Source organism: Zosterops lateralis (assembly GCF_965231275.1).
Source record: "Zosterops lateralis genome assembly, chromosome: 7".
Taxonomy (NCBI): Eukaryota; Metazoa; Chordata; class Aves; order Passeriformes; family Zosteropidae; genus Zosterops; species Zosterops lateralis.
Window position 1 is genome coordinate 38341010 of NC_139767.1, and position 20692 is coordinate 38361701.

General features: G+C 45.5%; 1 protein-coding gene across 1 annotated transcript in view; it reads left to right on the forward strand.

The window, feature by feature from the left end:
• PKP4 (plakophilin 4) overlaps positions 1-20295 on the forward strand; it is a 38114-nt gene extending 17819 nt beyond the window's left edge. Inside the window, exons 5-22 of the mRNA XM_083865264.1 lie at positions 1279-1404; positions 1563-1753; positions 2509-3070; positions 4762-4953; positions 6884-7095; positions 9288-9416; positions 10449-10662; positions 11607-11790; positions 12096-12213; positions 12663-12854; positions 12996-13169; positions 13911-14061; positions 14925-15120; positions 15886-15970; positions 16078-16195; positions 18105-18236; positions 18928-19001; positions 19458-20295. Coding sequence (XP_083721390.1) covers positions 1279-1404; positions 1563-1753; positions 2509-3070; positions 4762-4953; positions 6884-7095; positions 9288-9416; positions 10449-10662; positions 11607-11790; positions 12096-12213; positions 12663-12854; positions 12996-13169; positions 13911-14061; positions 14925-15120; positions 15886-15970; positions 16078-16195; positions 18105-18236; positions 18928-19001; positions 19458-19706 — 3299 coding nt within the window. The 3' untranslated portion in view covers positions 19707-20295. The remainder of the gene's footprint in view (positions 1-1278; positions 1405-1562; positions 1754-2508; positions 3071-4761; positions 4954-6883; positions 7096-9287; positions 9417-10448; positions 10663-11606; positions 11791-12095; positions 12214-12662; positions 12855-12995; positions 13170-13910; positions 14062-14924; positions 15121-15885; positions 15971-16077; positions 16196-18104; positions 18237-18927; positions 19002-19457) is intronic.
• Positions 20296-20692: the final 397 nt, after the last annotated feature.

Consider the following 20692-nt stretch of genomic DNA (forward strand, 5'->3'; position numbering starts at 1 on the left):
ATAACTGCTGACTGTTTAGGATTTCTAAGATTTATTGATTTTTTTTTTTTTTTAAATCTGACTAATGTTCAAGCATTCTTCACAACAGCAATTGCTGAGTAACATTTTTAGTATGAATGTTCCATTATGGCTCAATTATGCAGGTAGTGAGACACCAGCACTTTGTGTCCAGCCACTGGTAAAAGCCAGAGTATTTCTGTGCAGCAGGAATTGCTGCCCAGAGCCCACAGCTCCTGCCACCCAGCAGTCCTTGGGGCTGGGCTGGTGCTCCTTGGCACATTCCCTTTGGCTTCACTCCAGGCTCATTCATGGATTTCTGCAGCAACAATTTACATTTCAGGTGTTACCTTTAAACACAGCCTCCATTGCCTACTCTGCTTCCTCAGGGAAGTTTAGCTTGGATATTAAGGAAAATTCTTCATGGGAGGGCTGTCCAGCCCTGGCACAGCTGCAGTGGTAGAGTGCCCATCCCTGGAGGGGTTTAAAAGCCGTGTGGATGAGGCACTTTGGGATTCGTGGGTCAGTGGTGGCCTTGTCCTGGGGAACAGCTGGGCTCCGTGGTCTCAGAGGGCTTTTCTGAGCTAAACTATGCTGTGATTCTGTACTGCATCTCTCTGCCTGCATAACATGAGAACTGAGTACTTTATAGTTCTGTTAAAATAATGCTGATTCAGTATCCTCATCTTTGTCCTTTTTTTTTCCCAGACTCTAACTTTTTCTTTTCTTCGTAAGAGCATTGCTATGCCTCCTTTGCCTTTCCTTACAACACTGTCATTTGTCTGTACAGTTCAGCTGGCATTCTTGGAACTGAAATTAGCTTAAGTGGCAAATATTTAGATAGTAGTTTACTAAGTAAAAAAAAGTCTAGAAATTTGCAGCAACTGCTGTTCATAGTACACGAACAGGTATGAAATTCAGTTCAGCCTTTTACATCTGGAAGTGTTGAGGACAGGCCCTTAAGCCAAGGGTAGCTGTCCACTGGGCACTGCAGCACAGTGTTTCTATTCTTCAGAGTGTACTAGGTAATCAATTAATTTTTCATTAAAATAGGTTGAACATATATTTGAAAAATTAGAATTGTAGAACTACATCAAAACTTTCAGGTAACAAAATTCTCAGAGATTTATATTAACATTCTGTTTATTGTGTTGTGGAGATGATACCTGTCTGCCAGGAAGCTGATTCTGTTTGGTATAAGTTGAGAAAATGATCATTACTGAGTTTGCAGGAGACTTGCATATGAAACGCTGGATTTATCTAAATAATTTATTCTTTCAGATGCTCCGCCCACCAGTGTAAGCAAACCCCAGGTGTCAGAGGGTGTTCACACCAATGCCTATGATATTAGGACAGAAGCAGAGCAAGGGACTCTCTACTCACCAGAGCAGACATCTCTCCATGAAAGTGAGGGTCTGTTGTGTGCATTTTAAATATTAGAATATATTTCTGTATTGACGGTATAAAAATGTAATACAGTTACGAATGCAACAAATAGCAAAGTTATATAATACTTGGTGAACTTGTTCAATGATTTTATTCTTATGCTGGCTTCATATCTACAGGGTCTGTAGGTAACTCAAGAAGTTCAACACAAATGAATTCTTATTCTGACAGTGGTTACCAGGAAATAAGCAGTTTCCATAACAGCCAAAACTTGAACAAGCCAGAGCTCAGACAGCAGCACTCCCTTGGTGGAGCCCCCAACAACCATGTGGTGAGGAGCTCGCGCGCCGAAGGGCAGACGTCAGTGCAGGTACTCTGAGCAGGGCACGGGCTCCAACAGGCTCTAGGGGCAGCGGCTGTAGAGCTGGGCTGGAGGTGGTGGTACCAAATCAGTTTTGGTTTAACACTGGCACTGGTTACAAAGCGGGAATGGCTTGCAGCAGAGACCTGTTTGCTGGGATCAGCACATGTGAGCTGGGTCATTCAGGGGAGCTGAAGTGAAGCAGCACTCCTGACTGCACAGTACACTGCTATTATCACATCAAGAAAGTATCACTTGCTCAAAATTCCGTGTGAAATGGGGGAAAACCTTCCTAGAACTTAGCCTGTATATAAGCTAAGGAAGTTCTTAAAGGAAGGTGCTGCTTGTGTTCCTGTACATTCTATGGCTTCTAGCTTTTCCCTCATTTTTGGGTAAATGGAATGATAGTAAGACAGTAATTGTTGGAACTTTTCTGGATTATACCAGAACTCTTTGCATTACTATTCGTGAGTTTCCAGAGTGGTTAAGTAGTGAATAAGGAAAGCATAGGTGAAGATTAACATAGCAAGCCAAATGAGAATTAGAAATAGGTGGTTTTTTTAATGTTAAATTGTCATTTTATATACTAAGAAGCGATGGTTAGAAAAAAGTTACAGGGAAACTTGGAGGAATTAGGTTTAGGGTAAAAGCTACACTCCAGCTGCCTTTATATACCATTAAATTGTGTGTGTTTCCTGCTGGAGAACAATATCCACTGTATGACCTAAACGACAAAACTCATAAACGTTTTTGGTTTTCAACAGCCTTCAGCAAACACCGCTACCACCAACCGTGTGATGCGACGGGTCAGCTCGGTGCCCTCCAGAGCACAGTCTCCCTCCTACGTGGTCAGCACCGGCGTGTCCCCGTCGCGGGGCTCGCTGCGGACGTCTCTGGGGGGCTCTGGGTACGGCTCTCCCGGCGTGGCCGAGCAGAGGGCCCTGCCGTCGCACGGGTACTCCTCCAGCACGCTGCCCGTGCAGCGGGCGGGCTCCCCGTACGCCCTGCACAGGCCGGCCTCGCCCTCGGCCGTGCGCCGCGTCGGCTCCCTCACCTCCCGGCCGCCCAACCCCGCCGGCGGCACCGCACAGTACCCGCCGGCCGGCAGGGTCGGCTCTCCTCTGGCCCTCGCCGATGTGCAGACCAGAGTGGGCTCTCCATCCCAGACTCAGCTGGGATCCTCTTCCCCGAAGCGTTCTGGCATGACGGCGGTCCCGCAGCACCTGGGGACGACGCTGCAGAGGACGATTCACGACATGGAGCAGTACGGGCAGCAGTACGACATCTATGAGAGGATGGTCCCCCCGCGGCCTGACAGCCTCACAGGTGAGGAACGGGCACAGACACGGGGAAAGCACAGCACACCCCAGCTGGACAAAACACAGAATGCAGCCCTGGTGGTGTGGATGGAACGTTGTAGCACTGGGGCACAATTGTGGTGCTGGTGTCAGGTCAGTTGTAAATACTGATGTCAAACACTCTGTGTCAATACTCGTCAATACTGGCTTTATGATAATTAATTGCTGGCCATGCCTTGAATTAAATCCTATTATTTAAGCTGCTAAATGAAATTTTAAGTCTTACAGAAGCACGTCAACATTTTCAGAGATAAAGTACGTTTAAATGTGTATGCAGGCTAAACATAAAGTAAAACATACTAGCCTGGAACTAATTTTATGTGAAGTTCTTTCTTAAAATATATAACTTATTACCACTGAATATTAGGGGTTTTTTCCACTTATATTTCTAGACTATCTCATACTTCAAGTTAAATATAGGGTAACCATTTAATACTAGCTTAAAATAGAGCCCTAAAAGGTAGAATCTATTCATCTGAGAGACAGTTCTTGTTAACATGCAGTTACTTTACATTTTAAGTTTTGCGTCTTACTGATTCTGTTCTAACCTTCATTTGAATGAGCACGGACAAGGTGATTTTTCAATTAGACCATGTGCCCTTTGGAACAGATGGCAATTTCTGGTTTTTCTTTTGAACCATTATTGTGCAGGAAACTCCAAAATGCTCTAATTCCTCAGCAAAAGATAAAATGTGTCTTCTCCCTCACCTCCATTTGCAAGACTTAATAATATGCCAGTTGGATAAGGGTTGGGAATGAGTTTGATGGGAAAGGCCCTGCTGCCCTCTTTGCCTGCTCAAGTCTTTCTGTTCTCCACACCAAAGATGTGTTTTCTTAGTGATGGCCCAAAGCTTTCCTTGCAGACACTGTGGCAGAGTAGGTCTGGGATTTTGGGGGGAGAATACACAGATGAAGGGTCCATGTGGTTACACATCACTACTCCACTGCACTTTTGAAGTTATTCTGTAATCTCCATCATTTCATCATCCTTGCATAGCTCATTTCACAAATTCTGTTGCTTTGATAACTGCCAGAGCTTTAGTGCCTGCAGTAGTAATGCCGAAGTCAACAAAGCTGTATCCATTTTATATGAAATATTAAATATATAGTAAGGTGAAAAAGGCTCATCCAGCTGCAGCATAGCTATTTATAAATACTCACATCATGGGCTATTTAAACCTTTATAAAGATTTTTCTCCATGTGCTTACATTTCTGCTTCCACCATCAAGCAGATCTTTGCTCTCACTGCTACGGACTGTTTCAGTTTCAGGATTACAGCCCCTTTAGGCTGTGCCCTCTGTCACAACAGGATTTCTGTCGGGCCCATACTTACCCTGTCACTGCTGAATCTGTCCACTGCATGTGCTGACTCAGCCTTTATTCTCTGTGGTTTAGACTGTAAATGATACCAAAAAAATTTTAAGTTGGAAAATTTCAAGTTGTCAGAGTATAGACAAGACTTTCAGTCAAGGAAATGCTGCTCGGTCAGTGATCCTTTCAGTATGGGCCATTTAATAATGGAAAAAATATAACAAATAATTCTTTGTACCTGTTAGGTTACCTTTCCTTGGCTGAAGGAGGGTTCCATCCTGGCAGCTGTGTTGCTTTGCTGAAGATGGGCCACGCAGGCATGTCAATGTCCCTGTGCTTGTTTGCAGGCCTGAGGAGCTCGTACGCCAGCCAGCACAGCCAGCTGGGGCAGGAGCTGCGCTCGGCCGTGTCCCCGGACATGCACATCACGCCCATCTACGAGGGCAGGACGTTCTACAGCCCCGTGTACCGCAGCCCCAACCACGGCACCGTGGAGCTGCACCACGGCTCCCAGGCCGCGCTGTTCCGCTCCGGCTCCGGTGGGTCACAGCCCTGCCCGCTCGGGGCGCGGGGAGTGCGGGGAAAGGCGAGTGCCAGTGCAGGAGCAGCAGCTGCAGGGTGTCCCTTAACGGAGTGCCAGTGCAGGGTGTCCCTTAGCGGAGTGCCAGTGCAGGAGCAGCAGCTGCAGGGTGTCCCTTAGCGGAGTGCCAGTGCAGGGTGTCCCTTAGTGGAGTGCCAGTGCAGGAGGAGCAGCTGCAGGGTGTCCCTTAACCGAGACAGAAGATAGGTGTGAAGGACTTAAAATAACCTGCAGGAATTAAAAGGCTCTTGTGATGTTTGCAGGGAATGCTTGGGGCTATACATCACTGTCAGCCTGGGGTCAGAGTGTTTTCTGTTTGATAGCACATGCACAGGGACATCCCAGATAAGCCTATTCACGACACACAGAATTTATTGCTTCCTCTCTCGTGTTCTCTGTGCATCACTCTCTTATGAATTGAGTTGGCTCATGGGGTTTATTTATTCACCAATACAGTAAAACAAGAGCTTGCCACTAAAATTACCTACCACATCTTTCACAGTAAAAATACTGTTTTACCCAACTTCTCAACTGCCCAATTCCCTCGCCCCTGTGGTCCAGCCCTGGCCTAGCTATGGACCTCGGGGGGAAATCTGGGCTAGGGCCAAGATAAAACACAAAAAGGCACTCTTAATCCTCACAGGACACAGTCCCACAGTTTTAATGTAGAACCTACACCTCAGAGCCCTTAGGGAAGAGAAAGAGACCCCTCATGTGTGAGGTGTTTTAATCCCTGGGGAAGAGGGGCAGGGGAGGGTATGGACACAGGGGGAGGGCAGAGATAGGGGATATCAGGTGAAGGAGGTGCAAAGGTTCATGGGAAGGTGCAACCAAAAACACCCAGTGCAAAACAAACTAACTACTTAGTGCAATGCAACACTCAGCAAAGCATAATGGTAAATGCTGAGGATTGTTTATTGAAACTGAAATATTTCTCTAGTATCTTGTAGAAGTGCCACTCATGTATTATGAAGAGCGTAGGCATTAGATTAGTAATAGGATATATTTTCTGTAGAGAGAAATAATGCATGTTGCAATGAAGTTTGTTCTTTAAGGTTGATTAATAATTTGTATAGTGGTTTCCAAAAACTCTTAAAATATTAGAGTGATTTAGCTAAGTAACTCTCTAGAAGTATTTATAAAGAACTGTCAGATTCATATGTCATGTTTTCACACACTTGAAAATGCCTTTTAATGTTTGCTAATGTAACTGCAATACCAAGAGAACAGAGTGCTGAAGGAGGCACCAGTTTTTGCAATTCTCCTGCCTTCCACCACCTAGAATAAATGGAGTTTGTCAGGATGTGCCAATAAGAGAAGAAATATAACTCGAAACTGGAATTCTTTGTTTACTTGTCTACTTAATACCACTTACCTTGGAAGAACAAGAGCCAGCACAGCAGCTCTGCTCAGATAGGAAGTTGCATGTTCTTGTTCCCTAACCACTCAGCCTCATCTTTGCAATGATCCACGTTACCTTTGTCAAGGAATGTGTACTTGTAGTTAGGAAAAGCAAAATATCATATAAACAACATGAATTTTTGTTTACTTGTTCCTCCTTTTTGGTACAGCTGTTCAATTGATATTATGAACTTTGAAAACACTTTGCAGTCAGATTTCTGCTTGTTGGCATGGGATGCATTTCCTACTTTAAATACTTGTTGAGGGAAGCTGAGGCACAAGTCTGAAACCACTAAACCTTTCATTGTGTAACTAACCTGTCCATTTCCATGGGACACTGAGGAATTGCTCCATGAAATCTGACATCAGCTTCCACAGTGTGCATTTTCAAGACTGACGGTTTTTTTCTTGCACTGTTAAGTAGGTGTCGCCCGTTCTCTTCAGCAGGCCCTTGTTACCCGGCCGGTTTTGACACTGTTTTATCCTAGGCATGGGTAACCTGCAGCGGTCCTCCAGCCAGCGCAGCACCCTCACATACCAAAGAAGCGCGTACGGGCTGCCCCCGGCGGCGCTGGCCGAGCCGCTGCGGGCGGGGCCGTTCCGCCTGCCCGAGGCCGCCTACGGCCGCCTGCACCCCGCGCCCGACGGCGGCACCACGCGCTCGCCCTCCATCGACAGCATCCACAAGGACCCCAGGCAAGTCCTCCCTGCGCCGCCGCTCCTTTGAGCGTTCGCATCTCTGCTGCCAAAACACTGCACGCAGGCTGCTTCTTGCAGGGAGAAAAAGCGGCTGTTGTGCCTTTTATTATTGCGTTTTTCTTTCGTGTTTGTTTTTATGGAGGAGTTATTACAGGAAACACAGCTTTCGTGAGACTTGACTGGATTATTGAAAATATTTTTTAGTAACTCGTAACACTGTAGTGAGATTTCTCTTAATATGAATGGAAATTAGGGCTTCAAAATTCAAAAGTACAGACCCAATGTATTTGAATGAATTTTTTATGAACAGCCTACTTAAATTTCAAAACAAAGTAAGTGTTAAAACTATTTATAAATGTGCCATTTTGAAAGTGAACACGTATTTCTGCAATAATTACTGGTTTGATGTTGCAGGTGTCTGTGCACAGTGGGGCCTGTGACAAGTGTAGTATCATCATTGTCATTTACTCTGGATGCTCTGCACTAAAACCTTGTATTTAACCTGGGAGTATCAAAGCCCAGGCTGTGTGCAGCTCAGAAAGGGTTTATGTGTCTGAGGAACCAGCTCATCCTGCAGGAGCTGGGCTCATCTGTGCCTCGAGGGCTGTCCTGGGGACGTGTTGGGCACCAAGGAAACCTCAAGCAGGGATGGTGACACTGGAGCTTCTCCCTGCATTCCCCTGCTCCTGTCTACAGCAGGCTCATAGCACCAGGCAGTTATCTAGTCTGGGCCAGTCCTCAGCAATGAAAACGCTGCTTTAATTGGTTTTGTTATTCCATTTATAAGTGGAAATTGATATATTTAAATTTTTTAAAATAGATACGGAGAGACTGAATTAATTTTCATTTAACTGAACGGTGCAGTCATCCAAATGATGTTAATAGGATAATCTTAGCTCTAGATAGTAAAGCTTGGAGGCTGCCTGCTCTGGTATGGTGACAAAAAGAGTTTCATATAGCGGGGATTCTTCCCATTCATAGCAAGGTATTTTAAAGAAACTCTGACTCAGTTGTTACTGCTGATGCACCTTCTTAGCTTGTAGGCTTACAGAGGAATTATTTTTACCTTACATTTAATCTGTTGCAGTTTCTGATGTGCCTATCAGGCTGTGGTAGGGGAGGATGTTACACAGCCTCTGAGTGGGCTGTTAGGAGGCACCACTCTGCAAGGAGTGAAAGCTTTACTAGAAAGCCAGTTTCCCCATGGGTTTTCCTAGCATTAGTTTGGAAAAATAAACCCCTGAACTGCTGAGCAGTCAAAGTGGGCATAGACCTGAGTTTCCCCTTTGTGTGACACTGAGTCCTGGGGAGACCTGAATGGTCAGGCCACCATTAGTCTTGGAACAGCTTCCAGCCACTGTTCTTGGAACATACTTTGCTGGTTTTTTTGGTTTGTTTTTGGTTTTTGGGATTTTTAGTGGGGGGGGTTGGTTGGTTGGTTTGATTGTTTAATTGTTAATTGTTTTGGGGGATTTGTTTTGGGTTTTGTGTTTACTTGGATTTTTGAGCCTGGGAAAACTGAAGATACTACTTTATCCCCTCCCAAGTCCTCCTTTACAGAAGGCAGATAGCCCAGCAAATATTAATGACTATGTTTATAATCTGCAAACTGGACATATTTCATTACTTTTCCAGGATTGGTCTGCACAAAATCGTTGTGGTTTAATGAAGGAGATGTTATTTAATGATTTTAAATTTACAATCCCTGAATAACCCAAATCAAGCAGACATCCTGTATCTGATCCTGACAGTAACACTTCAGAAGGTGCAGGTTTTGTTGAGGTATAATTGGCTTCTGCCTAGGGAGAACATAAAGTGCTGAGAGAAAAATGTTGTGTGGAAATGATGCCCCTAACCAGCACTGTAGAGTGGGTATCTTTTGCATTATATGTTTAACTTTGGGGAGATTTTTTGTAGGTTGAAGTGTTTGAGTTGGTGTTACTCAGTGGTTATTTGTATTTGTGTGGTCCATAAGCCAACTGAAGCACGTTGGATATAATGTCCTTTTCCAGCTGGAAAACTGAAAGGTGATGTGCCCCGCTGTTATCCCGTTATACCTGGTTTTCCTTCTAGCCCTCTTTCTCCAGAACAGAAGGGGGGTGGTTGGAAAGCCGTGGAGGTGCTCAGTAGCTGTGGTTAATACCTGCCCACACTCAGTGAGTAACCCCCTCTCCCGTGTGCCCGTGCAGGGAGTTTGCGTGGCGGGACCCGGAGCTGCCCGAGGTCATCCACATGCTCCAGCACCAGTTCCCCTCGGTGCAGGCCAACGCTGCTGCCTACCTGCAGCACCTCTGCTTCGGGGATAACAAGGTCAAGACAGAGGTACGTGCTGCTGCTGCTGCTCTTCAGGGAAACCTACCAGCAAAACTGGGCCTCTTCCCTTTATTTCATTGGGACACAGTATTTGGGACCCTCCTGTGTTCCTGGGCGTGCCAGGTGGATGTTAATATTGAATTGCCTGGGGCTGTGTAATTATACACACTCAGGTTCTTCCTGCCATAAGAGCTGCATGGAAATTCTATGGAAATCTTTTACCTGGAAGTTGTGTCATCCAGCAGAACTCTACAGTAGGTTTGGCAGAGCCTGGCTTTGTGTAACCTCTTGGTGACTGGAGACTAGAACAACCAGGAGCTCTGGAGCACTTCCATTGTCTTTATCAAGGCATTTTAAAGCATCATAGGGAATGAGTGAGCTGTCAGGCAAAGGAAAGGAGTTCAGTCCTGGGGAAACATGGAGGAAGTTGTTTATGTCACTGTCATGTGGAGGCAGGATACATCTGAGTGAACATTCAGATTACTATTGACATTTCTTGAAACTTTGCATTCAAAGACTTGCTGTTTTTGCAAAGCAGCTATGAGCTGTTGATTGGAGGGAATTTGCCTTTTCATTTGCATCCTATGTGTGTGTGTGCTAGATGCTATTTTCAGTATAAATTGTATTTGTGTTAATAAAATATTGGTGCAACTTTTGTAAGAAGATAGCCCAACATAATTCACTGTTGCTGGGAGATGAAAAATGGTGGTTTTGATGATCTGGTGACAGTCACAAGTGATAATCAGCTCTTATTTCCAATATTCCCTAAAAAGATATTCTGGGATATAGGAAATTACTTTTAAAACTGGAAACAAAACTGATGCAATAACAGTTCTCTGAACACAGCAAGTGTCAGAAAATGACCCTCAGCCATTGCAGTGGGATGGGGGGAGAGGTTCAGTCCCATGTAGCAATCAAGTCAATAAGGTTCAGCAGCTGTTTCTTCTGGAAGCAGAATGGGAAGTCCTGTTCTCATAGAAACAAAAGCCTTTTACACAGCGAGATCAGTGGGTACTGATGGTCCTGACATTCACTCTGCAGGTCTGTAGGCTGGGAGGTATCAAGCACCTGGTGGATCTCCTGGATCACAGAGTCCTGGAGGTTCAGAAGAATGCCTGTGGTGCTCTGAGGAACCTCGTTTACGGGAAGTCCACTGATGAGAACAAAATTGCCATGAAGAACGTGGGCGGGATTCCTGCCCTCCTGCGCCTGCTGAGGAAATCTGTCGATGCTGAGGTCAAAGAGCTGGTGACAGGTGAGCTTGGCAGGGAAACCAGCAGAGACCTGTAATGCCAGGTGTTTTCTGGACACTTATGTGGATTGGTTAGAACAGCACAGAGTGTAGAGTCATTGAGAGAAGTGAATGCTGAGGTAGTTGCACTAAAGCTCCACTTAGGATGGATTTTCCCTCATGAGTCTCCTGCACACGCAGCAGGTATGTATTTATTGATTCTGAACATTCCTTTTATTACAGGCTTTTTTTATCTTTGCTTGACAACAGTTTTAAATAAGCTCTTGCAGAATTCGTAAGATGGATCCAAACTATGTAAATGTGTATGGCATTTAATCTGAATTATAATCAAGGATGACTTCTTCAGGAGAAGTATTTAAGCTCTGTTTCATGATGAAAAAGAAGATTCAATGCTGTGTTTAGCATGGTATTTGTATATACAGTTCTGCTGGTAATGTATGTTAGATTTCATACTTCTGTATCTGAATGTCATGTATGGAGACTTTGCCAGGCAGGGCACTAGGGATTTCTGCTCAAGGATAAAAGATGGATAGCAGTTCCATGGGATGGATGGATGGATGGATGGATGGATGGATGGATGGATGGATGGGACATGCTCTGGTCTTGTTGCTGTTGTTTCCAGGAAGAGAAAGTTTCTGTAGGATTTTTACATTCCTTCTGGTATGTTCAGCCCTGCTCCCCAGTACCTGACATCTCCAGTATACGCTGCGAGGTAGCAGCAATGTCAGGGCAGGCCACCCTTATGGTTGGAAGAAAAACAAACCAAAGCCATGCCCTCCTCCACTGTTCACCTTGCTTTCCTTCTTTTTGGATGCTGGCTCTCCATGTTCTGCCTGTTCTAGAATTACATCACATATTTAAAGTAATGTATTTTAAGTTGTCAGTGTTGCTTCATGTTTGTTTGCCAAGTCTCTACTGACTTTATTGTTCTGGAAATGTCTTCTCAGGGGTTCTCTGGAACTTGTCTTCGTGTGATGCTGTGAAGATGACAATCATTAGAGACGCTCTGTCCACGCTGACAAACACTGTGATAGTGCCCCACTCGGGATGGAACAGCTCCTCCTTTGATGACGATCATAAAATTAAATTTCAGACTTCCCTCGTTCTGCGCAACACAACAGGATGCCTGAGGTATTTGCTCTTCTAGAATGCTCCCTTTTAAAGAGTAATCATGTTACCCAGCAGGTCTTTCTTATATTGTAATTTTAAATACAAAGGAATTGTTTCAGTCTATAAATTACAGAGTTCCATCATGTAGACAGCTTTTGCAATTGTCCATTTTTTAAATAGAAAAATATGAAAATTACCAAGTTAGTCATTTAGAGTTGCTAACTAATTACCAGTCAGCTGCATGAAATCCTTCTGCAAACTGTCTAATAAGTGATTATCTGTCTGTCCTTGCATACCCTGTGTTCCTTTGTCACTCCACCCTTCAGGAACCTGAGCTCTGCTGGGGAGGAGGCGCGGAAGCAGATGAGGTCCTGCGAAGGCCTGGTGGATTCGCTGCTCTATGTGATCCACACCTGTGTGAGCACCTCGGACTACGACAGCAAGGTGTGTGCATGTCTCATCTACAGACACTTCAGTGCTGACCTGTGTGTCTGATCCTGGGCTTTGTACACTCAGCTGGGCATGGTGATGTCCTCAGCTCACATCACTCCCAAACCCAGGTTACTGAGGCACAGCCAAACCCAGCTGTGTTTTCATTGTTTTCAGCAATGCTGCAGTACCTGTTTCTGAATAAAACAGTAATAAGCTCTTATGCTTTTCATTTTCAATACTAAAGAATAAGCTACTATAGCAGAGACCACTCATATACATATTGTCAGATTTGAAAGAGATTGCATTTTCCCAGAGAAGCAGCCAAAACACAGCCCAGGGCCCAGCATTAGGGTTTAGTGCTTGGGCTCCCCATGCCTTTCTCCTCTATTGAACTGCTTTGGTTTGGTTGGTGTCTGTGTGAGAGAGAACTGGTGACATGGTGTCTCTCTGGTTTGGTTCAGACAGTGGAGAACTGTGTGTGCACCTTGCGGAACCTTTCCTACCGCTTGGAACTGGAGGTACCTCAGGCACGGCTGCTGGGAATCAATGAACTGGATGACTTGTTGGGAAAAGAGTCACCCAGCAAAGACTCAGAGCCAAGCTGCTGGGGGAAAAAAAAGAAGAAGAAAAAAAAAACTTTACAGGAGGATCAGGTTTGTATTTTCCATGCACTGCAAATACCTCCAATGAGGTTTGGCTCATGGTGGGAGAGGATGTAGCTTGACAGAAACAATCCTACATTGAATGACAATATAGAGATTTTGTCCAGTTACAAATCTGCTTTCCTTTCTCAGTGGGATGGAGTTGGCCCTATTCCAGGATTTTCCAAGTCTCCTAAAGGGGTGGAGATGCTTTGGCACCCGTCGGTGGTGAAGCCATACCTGACACTCCTGGCAGAGAGCTCCAACCCAGCCACTCTGGAGGGCTCTGCAGGATCACTCCAGAACCTTTCAGCAGGGAATTGGAAGGTATAGGAATTCCTGCTCCTCCTACTCACTTTATAGTCCAGCTGTTTTTTCTAGTAAGACCCTGGAATGTGTTTGGGGGGACGTGCCATTTCCTCGAGTGCACCTGAGCATTCCCCTCTTGTCTGTGCATTAGTGCTCATGTGCTGCAGTCACGTTTGCACAGTGACAGGCCTGGGCAAAGAGCAGGGGCAACAAGAGCCATATGGAAGCTGGTCTTTATTTTAAATAAACAGAAAAAGCTTCTTGTGGTGTATATCAGATCAAAACCATCTCGTGGCATCTTCTAGCTGTGAGTTCTGGTGAGAAGGGAAAAATATAACTTATTTCCATATTCTGTTATTTATTTCCGTACGTTCTGGCTGTTGCATATAATGTGCTACAGAAGCAGCACATGAGAACACTATATCGTGTCATGTATTTGTCACAGAGAAATTAAAAAACACAGCAAGCATTAATTGCTTCCTTTGCTTGCAGCAAGCCAGCTAAGCCTTTTTCAGTTTGATCATTATGAATCTGGTGTTTAAAAAAAAAAATACAATAAACAAAACCCAAACCCCCTGCTCCCTTTTCAGTAATCATCATCTGTGTAAATACCTTCTCTCTTTGTAAGAGGAATGAGTGAAAAATGGCCAAGAGGTGGCTGTTTGTAATCACAGAAAAAGCAGACACCAGCCATATCCTTGCACTGGGAATGGCCCTGAGGGCGGCAGTGCGGGCGGAGGGTGACGGGCTCCGTGTCAGTTCGCAGCCTACATCCGCGCCGCCGTCAGGAAGGAGAAGGGGCTGCCCATCCTGGTGGAGCTGCTGCGCATGGACAACGACAGAGTGGTGTCATCTGTGGCCACTGCCCTGAGGAACATGGCCCTGGACGTGCGCAACAAGGAGCTCATTGGTACGTACAGACCTCTCTGCACCTCGCCTGGGAGAGAGTCCACTGCTGCTGGGACAGCACTCCTGAGGTTTCTGTGTCACGTCAACCAGCAGCTTCTCCAGAGAAATATTGCCACCTTAGTTTACTGCCAGCCACCTTTCATGGATGGATCAGCCAAACCAGACAGAAAACCCTCAATGCCAAGTGGGATGGAAGCACAGCTCTGCTTCCTTGGAGCTCAGTGCTCACCTGCTTGGGGGTGCAAGTCTCCCACGTGTTCCCAGGGGATGGAAAGCTCTGCTGCCATGACAGTGATGCTTTTTAAACAATCTTGGACAGGAAGAGGGAAAAAAATCTTCTCCTGGTAAAATATTTCCAGGAAAACACAGATATAGAGCAGCATCTGTGTCTTTGCTGAACTAAGTCATCAACGGGGGTGCTTGCTAGAAAGCAAGCCAGCCACTGGAGCCTGACAGTGCTGAGTGCTGACAGGTGGCAAACAAGGTGAACAAAACATCCAGAAGAAAGGATTCCTAGTTACTGTAAGGATTCCTTTAATCCTTGCATAGGTGAACCCCAGCAATATGCACTGTTCTGTCAATCATAATAAGTAGCCTAACATTCTTCCTTGAACAATTCTGCTTTCTCCAAATAAATCTTGCTTTAAAAATTCCTCTTTTACTGCAAAATTCCGCATCTCACACTTTTAAGCTAAAAGGAAAAAAAAATTCAAAAATTGTTATGCGGTCTCTCTTGACTCGGTGTAAAATGTGAATTCTTGTGCTGCTTCTCAGTGCCTTCGGCTTCAGTTTCATGCTGAGTCCTGCAGTTTTCAGACTGCAGGAGGAGCTGTGGTTCGAGCTGTCCCGTGGGTGTGTTTGCAGGTAAATACGCCATGCGGGACCTGGTCAATCGGCTGCCGGGCGGCAACGGGCCGAGCATCCTGTCGGACGAGACGGTGGCCGCCATCTGCTGCGCCCTGCACGAGGTCACCAGCAAGAACATGGAGAACGCCAAGGCCCTCGCCGACACCGGGGGCATCGAGAAACTGGTCAACATAACAAAGGGGAGAGGGGACAGGCAAGTGGGCAGCAAAGACCGTACCCGAGCTGTTTGTGTCCCTTTAAAATGCTTAAGGATGCGGAAATGGTTTTTTGAGTGGAAAAAAGATCTGTCTTTGCAGTCTGGGTCTGAGGAGCTGTCAGCTGGAGTCTCCCTGGGAGGCAGGAGGCACTGGTACCTTGTCCTGGGCAGTGTTCTCTGTCCCAGTGTTCTCTGTCCCAGCCTTCTGGAGGTTTGCACAGCTGCTCACAGTAACCATGGCCATGGGACCTGTTCAGGTTAAATGAGTGAACCTGTCACCCCTTCAACACCCACAAGATTAATAAAATATTTGGAGCTTTTCCGAGTCGGACTGGGTGGGCACCTTTGTCAGATGTATCCCAGGAACTGTGAATTGTATCTAGTGCAGCGCTTTGGTCAGGGAAAGGAGAAGGTGGCCCCTGGAGGCTGAGGGGAGCCGGTCCTGCCCGCTGTGCCGGGGCCCTGGGGAGGCCGTCAGACGAGATCTCTGCTGGCACCGTGGTGTCCAGTGGAAATGAAAGCCGTGAGCCTGTGGTGGGTCAGCAGCAGGAGGCCCCTGTGGCTGCGGGACGGGGGAGCAGGAGATGAGCAGGAGCCCCATCTCGTGGTGAGGCTGCTCGCCTGGCTGTGCTCACGCTGCTGGTGCTGCAGTGCCTGGTTTGCCCCACAGCAGCAGGCTCAGGCTGTTACAAGCAGGAATGCTGTTCTTTTGAAGTGGAATTCAGTGCCTTTCTAACGCTGCCATACTCTTCACCTCCTCAGATCCTCACTGAAGGTTGTCAAGGCAGCGGCCCAGGTACTGAACACACTGTGGCAGTACCGAGACCTCCGGAGCATTTACAAAAAGGTAAATTGTAAAATTAGCTTACACTGTAAAACAGTGCCACAAAAACTCCTCATTTATTTATGACTTGCAATTGATTCTGATGTGTTTTTCTTTATGCCACTCCACAGGATGGATGGAATCAAAGTCACTTTATTACACCGGTATCAACACTGGAACGAGAGAGATTCAAATCCCATCCTTCTCTATCCACAGCCAATCAGCAGATGTCACCTGTCATGCAGTCAGGTCAGACAGGGAGGGTGAAGGGGACCTGCTGTCCCATGTTTTTAACTCAAAAAGCCTCTCAGTGTGGTATAATCCCATTTAAAACTGCTCAGGCTGTTGCTCCTTGGTGTTTGAGCAAAGTGCTTCATGTGCTCTGAGTGCTCCCTGGGCTGTTGGTGCAAAGTGAAATCCTCAATGAATGGAGCTGGACATTGTTACCAACCATTGTCCTGTTCAAAGCCACTCCTGGACTAGGTGGGGATTGTGGAGTGGCCTCATGGAATGTGGGGACCTGACAGCATAAACAGCAACACACCCATAGCGAGGAGCTCATTTTCATTCCCAACTATCTTCCATAAGAATGAGAAACCAAATCCAAAAAACACCTTTCTGCCTCCTCCTCATTTATTTCTCACCTTTGTTCCTTCAATGTCTTCAGTGCTAGGATTTAGATTTTCAAGATGGCTGATACAAAACCTACCTGAAGCATTCTATTTTGTCTTCATTTGGCATTTTATTTTACCCAATTTTCTCTTCTAGAGACCATCTGGAACAGGTCTCTGTTAATACTGAGAAATACCTACCTACTGTACCTGCTAAAATTAGTGACCAGTTCCTACAACGCTTGTTTAATTGCTTCTTTACATGAAAGTGACAACCCCCACACATTCCTTTAAGACATGGTTGACTTGAAAAACAAGGACTCCACCAGGGATTTATTTTCCTACAAGAAGTAAACCTGTTGTGGCATTTGTGCCAGAGTCCCTCTCACCACCAAGGAAGCCAGTACAGCTTAGGCTCAGGGAATGACTGGATTCTACCCATGTGTAAAAGGACATTCTGACACCAGCTGTCAAATTTCTATCTCAGTGCTTTCTGTCTCAGGATGCAGCAGGAGAACAACTGTATTACTCCAGTTCTTTGAATGACAAGTAGGAAGCAGATGAGCAGCTCTAATTTAATATTCAAAGGATGTTGTCTTTCAAAGAGGGTTTAGTAAAAATCCCTAATAGGAAGTGTCTGCTTTCCTGGTCTAGAGCATGACCAAGCCCAAGGGAGTCAGTGGGAGCTGGTGCAAGGCCCACATCCCCAGAGGGGCTGTGCAGCACCATGCTGGGCACAGCAGATCCCTGCTGGAATAGATACATTTGGCCTGAAACAGTTGTTCTTGTTTCAGTCCACTCTTAAAACACACATTATTATGTTGACCCATGTCAGAATTTTAACAATATGGCATATTTAGCCATGAATATGCCAGGAAAATGCCAGTAATTAAGTCATCCATAACAACACAGAATTCTGAGCTATGATGTAATGGACACATCAGTGGAAGATTATCATTGAACTAATATTTTGAAGCAATATTTCTAGAAATCATTTTTAAGTATTTTTCTCCTGTTGCTGGAGTCTTTCTGAGCCGATAAAGCCCAAGTGATCTGTAGACCAGGGAGGATTTAGCAGAACAAAATTCTTACAGGTGCAGTTGAGATTCAGCTGCTTATTGAAGAACACAAAGTGATCCCTTGCTGGGATCCCCCCTTGGCCATTGGCCTCCCAGAGCACACCATGCTCAGGACTCACCTGTGTATACAGGGGTCACCAGGCCAGGTGGCCTTAAGTATTGTGTTTAAGTGTAACAGATAAACTATCACCATTGGCAGAGTATCATCTGCCTCCACACAGGTGATGCTCCAGGCATGGCAAGGTCCATGGTCTGGCTGTGAGCATCACACAAGTCCCGTGTCTGTGAGCAGCACCGAGCAGTGACTGCCCCTCGCAGCCTCTGGTACCTTGCTGGCAGCTCTGGGGTGTTCACCCGAGAAGAGCTGTGGCTGTCCTGTCCTTACCCACCCCTGGTGTGAATTCTTGGGGCAGGAAGGGGTGAGGAAGGCTGGGGGTGTGAAGGGCTTTTGTTGTCTTTTCCCGTCAGTTGGCAGCACGTCCTCGTCGCCGGCTTTGCTGGGAATCAGAGAGCCTCGCTCTGAGTACGACAGGACACACCCCTCTATGCAGTATTACAGCAGCCAGGGCGATGTCATTGCACACAAAGACATCTACACTGGTAAGAGACCAGCTGGGGATCGTCCAGAACAGAGACCTGCTCCCTGTGGGAAGAGTTCACAGTCGGACACAGCCAACTGCATTAGTGGGCTGGTCGCTGCCAACTGTTTCTCTCCATTTCCACTCGTGTTTCCTGGCTGTGGCACAGGGCAGGGCAGCACCTGGCTCTGCTGTAAAACTGTCCAGTACCACAGTAAACACAGATCCCTTTCTATATTGGAAAGTGAGAGGCAGTTGGAATTCTTACTTTTATTTAAAATACTAATACAGAAATTGTATGATTTTGTGCATTATATTGTGATGGTAATGTTATAAATTTTAATGTGCAGTTGTATGTTATTATATTACTAAATTATACTAAGATTTCATCTTTTCTCTGATCCCTCTTTTCCTTCTTACTATGTCAGACAAGTAGCAAACCAATAGATGACACTGACTAAAGAGAAGGAAACTCCTTGCTTTAAAGATTTTGAGTGTGTAAAGTGAGAAACAGCAACATAAGCCTCCCGGCTTTGCTGTAACTGCTGCTGAGGGACATTTACCTTCATTCTGTTATTGGATTATATCATTAGTAGGTACTGAAGTCTGCAGATTTAATAGTATGCGTGCTACGTACAAGGCAAGATAAAAACCAACAGACTTATGGCTGAATGAATAAAGACTGAAGTTTAAGCATTAAACTTTTCTCCCAGGTTCCAGTAAAGCTTCACCAATTTACATCAGCTCCTACTCCTCCCCAGGCAGAGAACAGAACCGGCGGCTGCAGGTGAGGCCGGGTTTGGGCACTGCTCTGCCCAGAGGCAGGAGGGGGCTCGGGGCACACGCCCTGTGCCCAGGGCTGGGGCAGTGCCCTCACAGGCGGGGCCTCGGGGCTGCTGGAGCCGGCGGGCTCCGTGTGATCACCTCTTTTAGCACCTTCTGACAGTGGGATCTGAGACCTCTTTTCTGACTTGAGCTGGGTTTGGGCTGCTTTTGGTAGCTATGGCCACATTCTGTACTTCTCTACTTGGGCTCTAAAGTTGTGCACTTTTGGAGTTACTCCCTCAAGTGATGTAGGAGGAGACACACAGCAGACTCAGGGGCATTTCCTCCATTTCCCTGGGTACATTTCATGGAGGTTTGAAACCTGCATTACTGTCATGGGTAGAGCTGCAGTTGGGAAAAGTATTTTCTCTGCTAATTATATTTTTGAGAGCTTATTTTGCTATCATCTTACCAGCAGCATCAGCAATTGTACTACAGCCAAGAAGATACCACCAGGAAAAACTACGATGCCTACCGGTTGTACCTGCAGTCCCCACACAGCTACGAGGACCCTTACTTTGACGACCGAGTTCACTTTCCTGCTACTTCAGATTACACAACACAGTACGGACTGAAATCAACCACCAATTATGTAGACTTTTATTCCACCAGACGGTCTTCTTACCGAGCAGAACAGTACCCAGGCTCTCCTGACTCCTGGGTGTAGCACCAGAGAGAAAATCCCAGCGTGCTTCTTGTCTGGCTTGAGAAGGACTGGAATGGCCCTGTGTTGTTGTGGTTAAGAAATGTGAAAGTGGAAGAAAAGAAGGAAAAAAGGACGATTCATTTTTTTTTTTTTTTTTTTTTTTTTTTTTTTTTTTTTTTTTTTTTTGAGTGAGGAATTGTCAGGAGAAAAAGCTGGCAGGGATGGTTTTGCTCTGCTTAGGTGTTAGGTATCATTACTTGTAGCTCCTGTAGTCTGGTGAGGGTGTTGGCGATGTGATGAAAGGTTTGAGAATTGAGAACGATGAATTTGGAAAGTGTGTAGGTCAGAGCAAATTAAAACTGATTTTTTTTATGTGAATAAAAGTCTTGTTCCGATAGTTTGTACAGAAAAAATCCAATGGCTGCCCTTGTTTTATTGCTATTACTGAATGTCAGGATTGTATGCTACTGCGTCATGTAAATTTCTTCGTTGGTGTAAATATGGAAATGCCACTGGTCTCAAGTGCCATCCATTTGTAATGCAGTGTGTCATTGAAAAAGGAATTTAAAACATCATGCACCAAAAAAAAAAAAAAACCAAAACCAAGAAAGTGTTATGAATTCTGAGAGGAAAAGAGCCCAAACTTTAAAAAATGAGTAGTGTAATTTTGAAGCACAAAGTCCAGTCCAGTATATCCATATCTCTCCCATTCCCTGCCTATTTCATAAGGATCTTCACTGCCATTTTCTATGCACATGGAATAACAATAAATATGGAAGTCTCATCCATGGAAAGCTGTTCCCTGCTCATTTTTTTCTTATTATTTTCTGTGTGTGATATTTAGAAACAAATACCATGAAAATGAAGTCTAATTGCATATTCTTCTTAAACATATCAAAACATTTGAGCCACTTTCCCAGCTCTCTCCAGTGAAAACATCCTCAATGTGTCAGGCTGGCAGCCCAAAGTGCTAAATCCAGCACCTTCCTACCAAGACTCCTCAGACT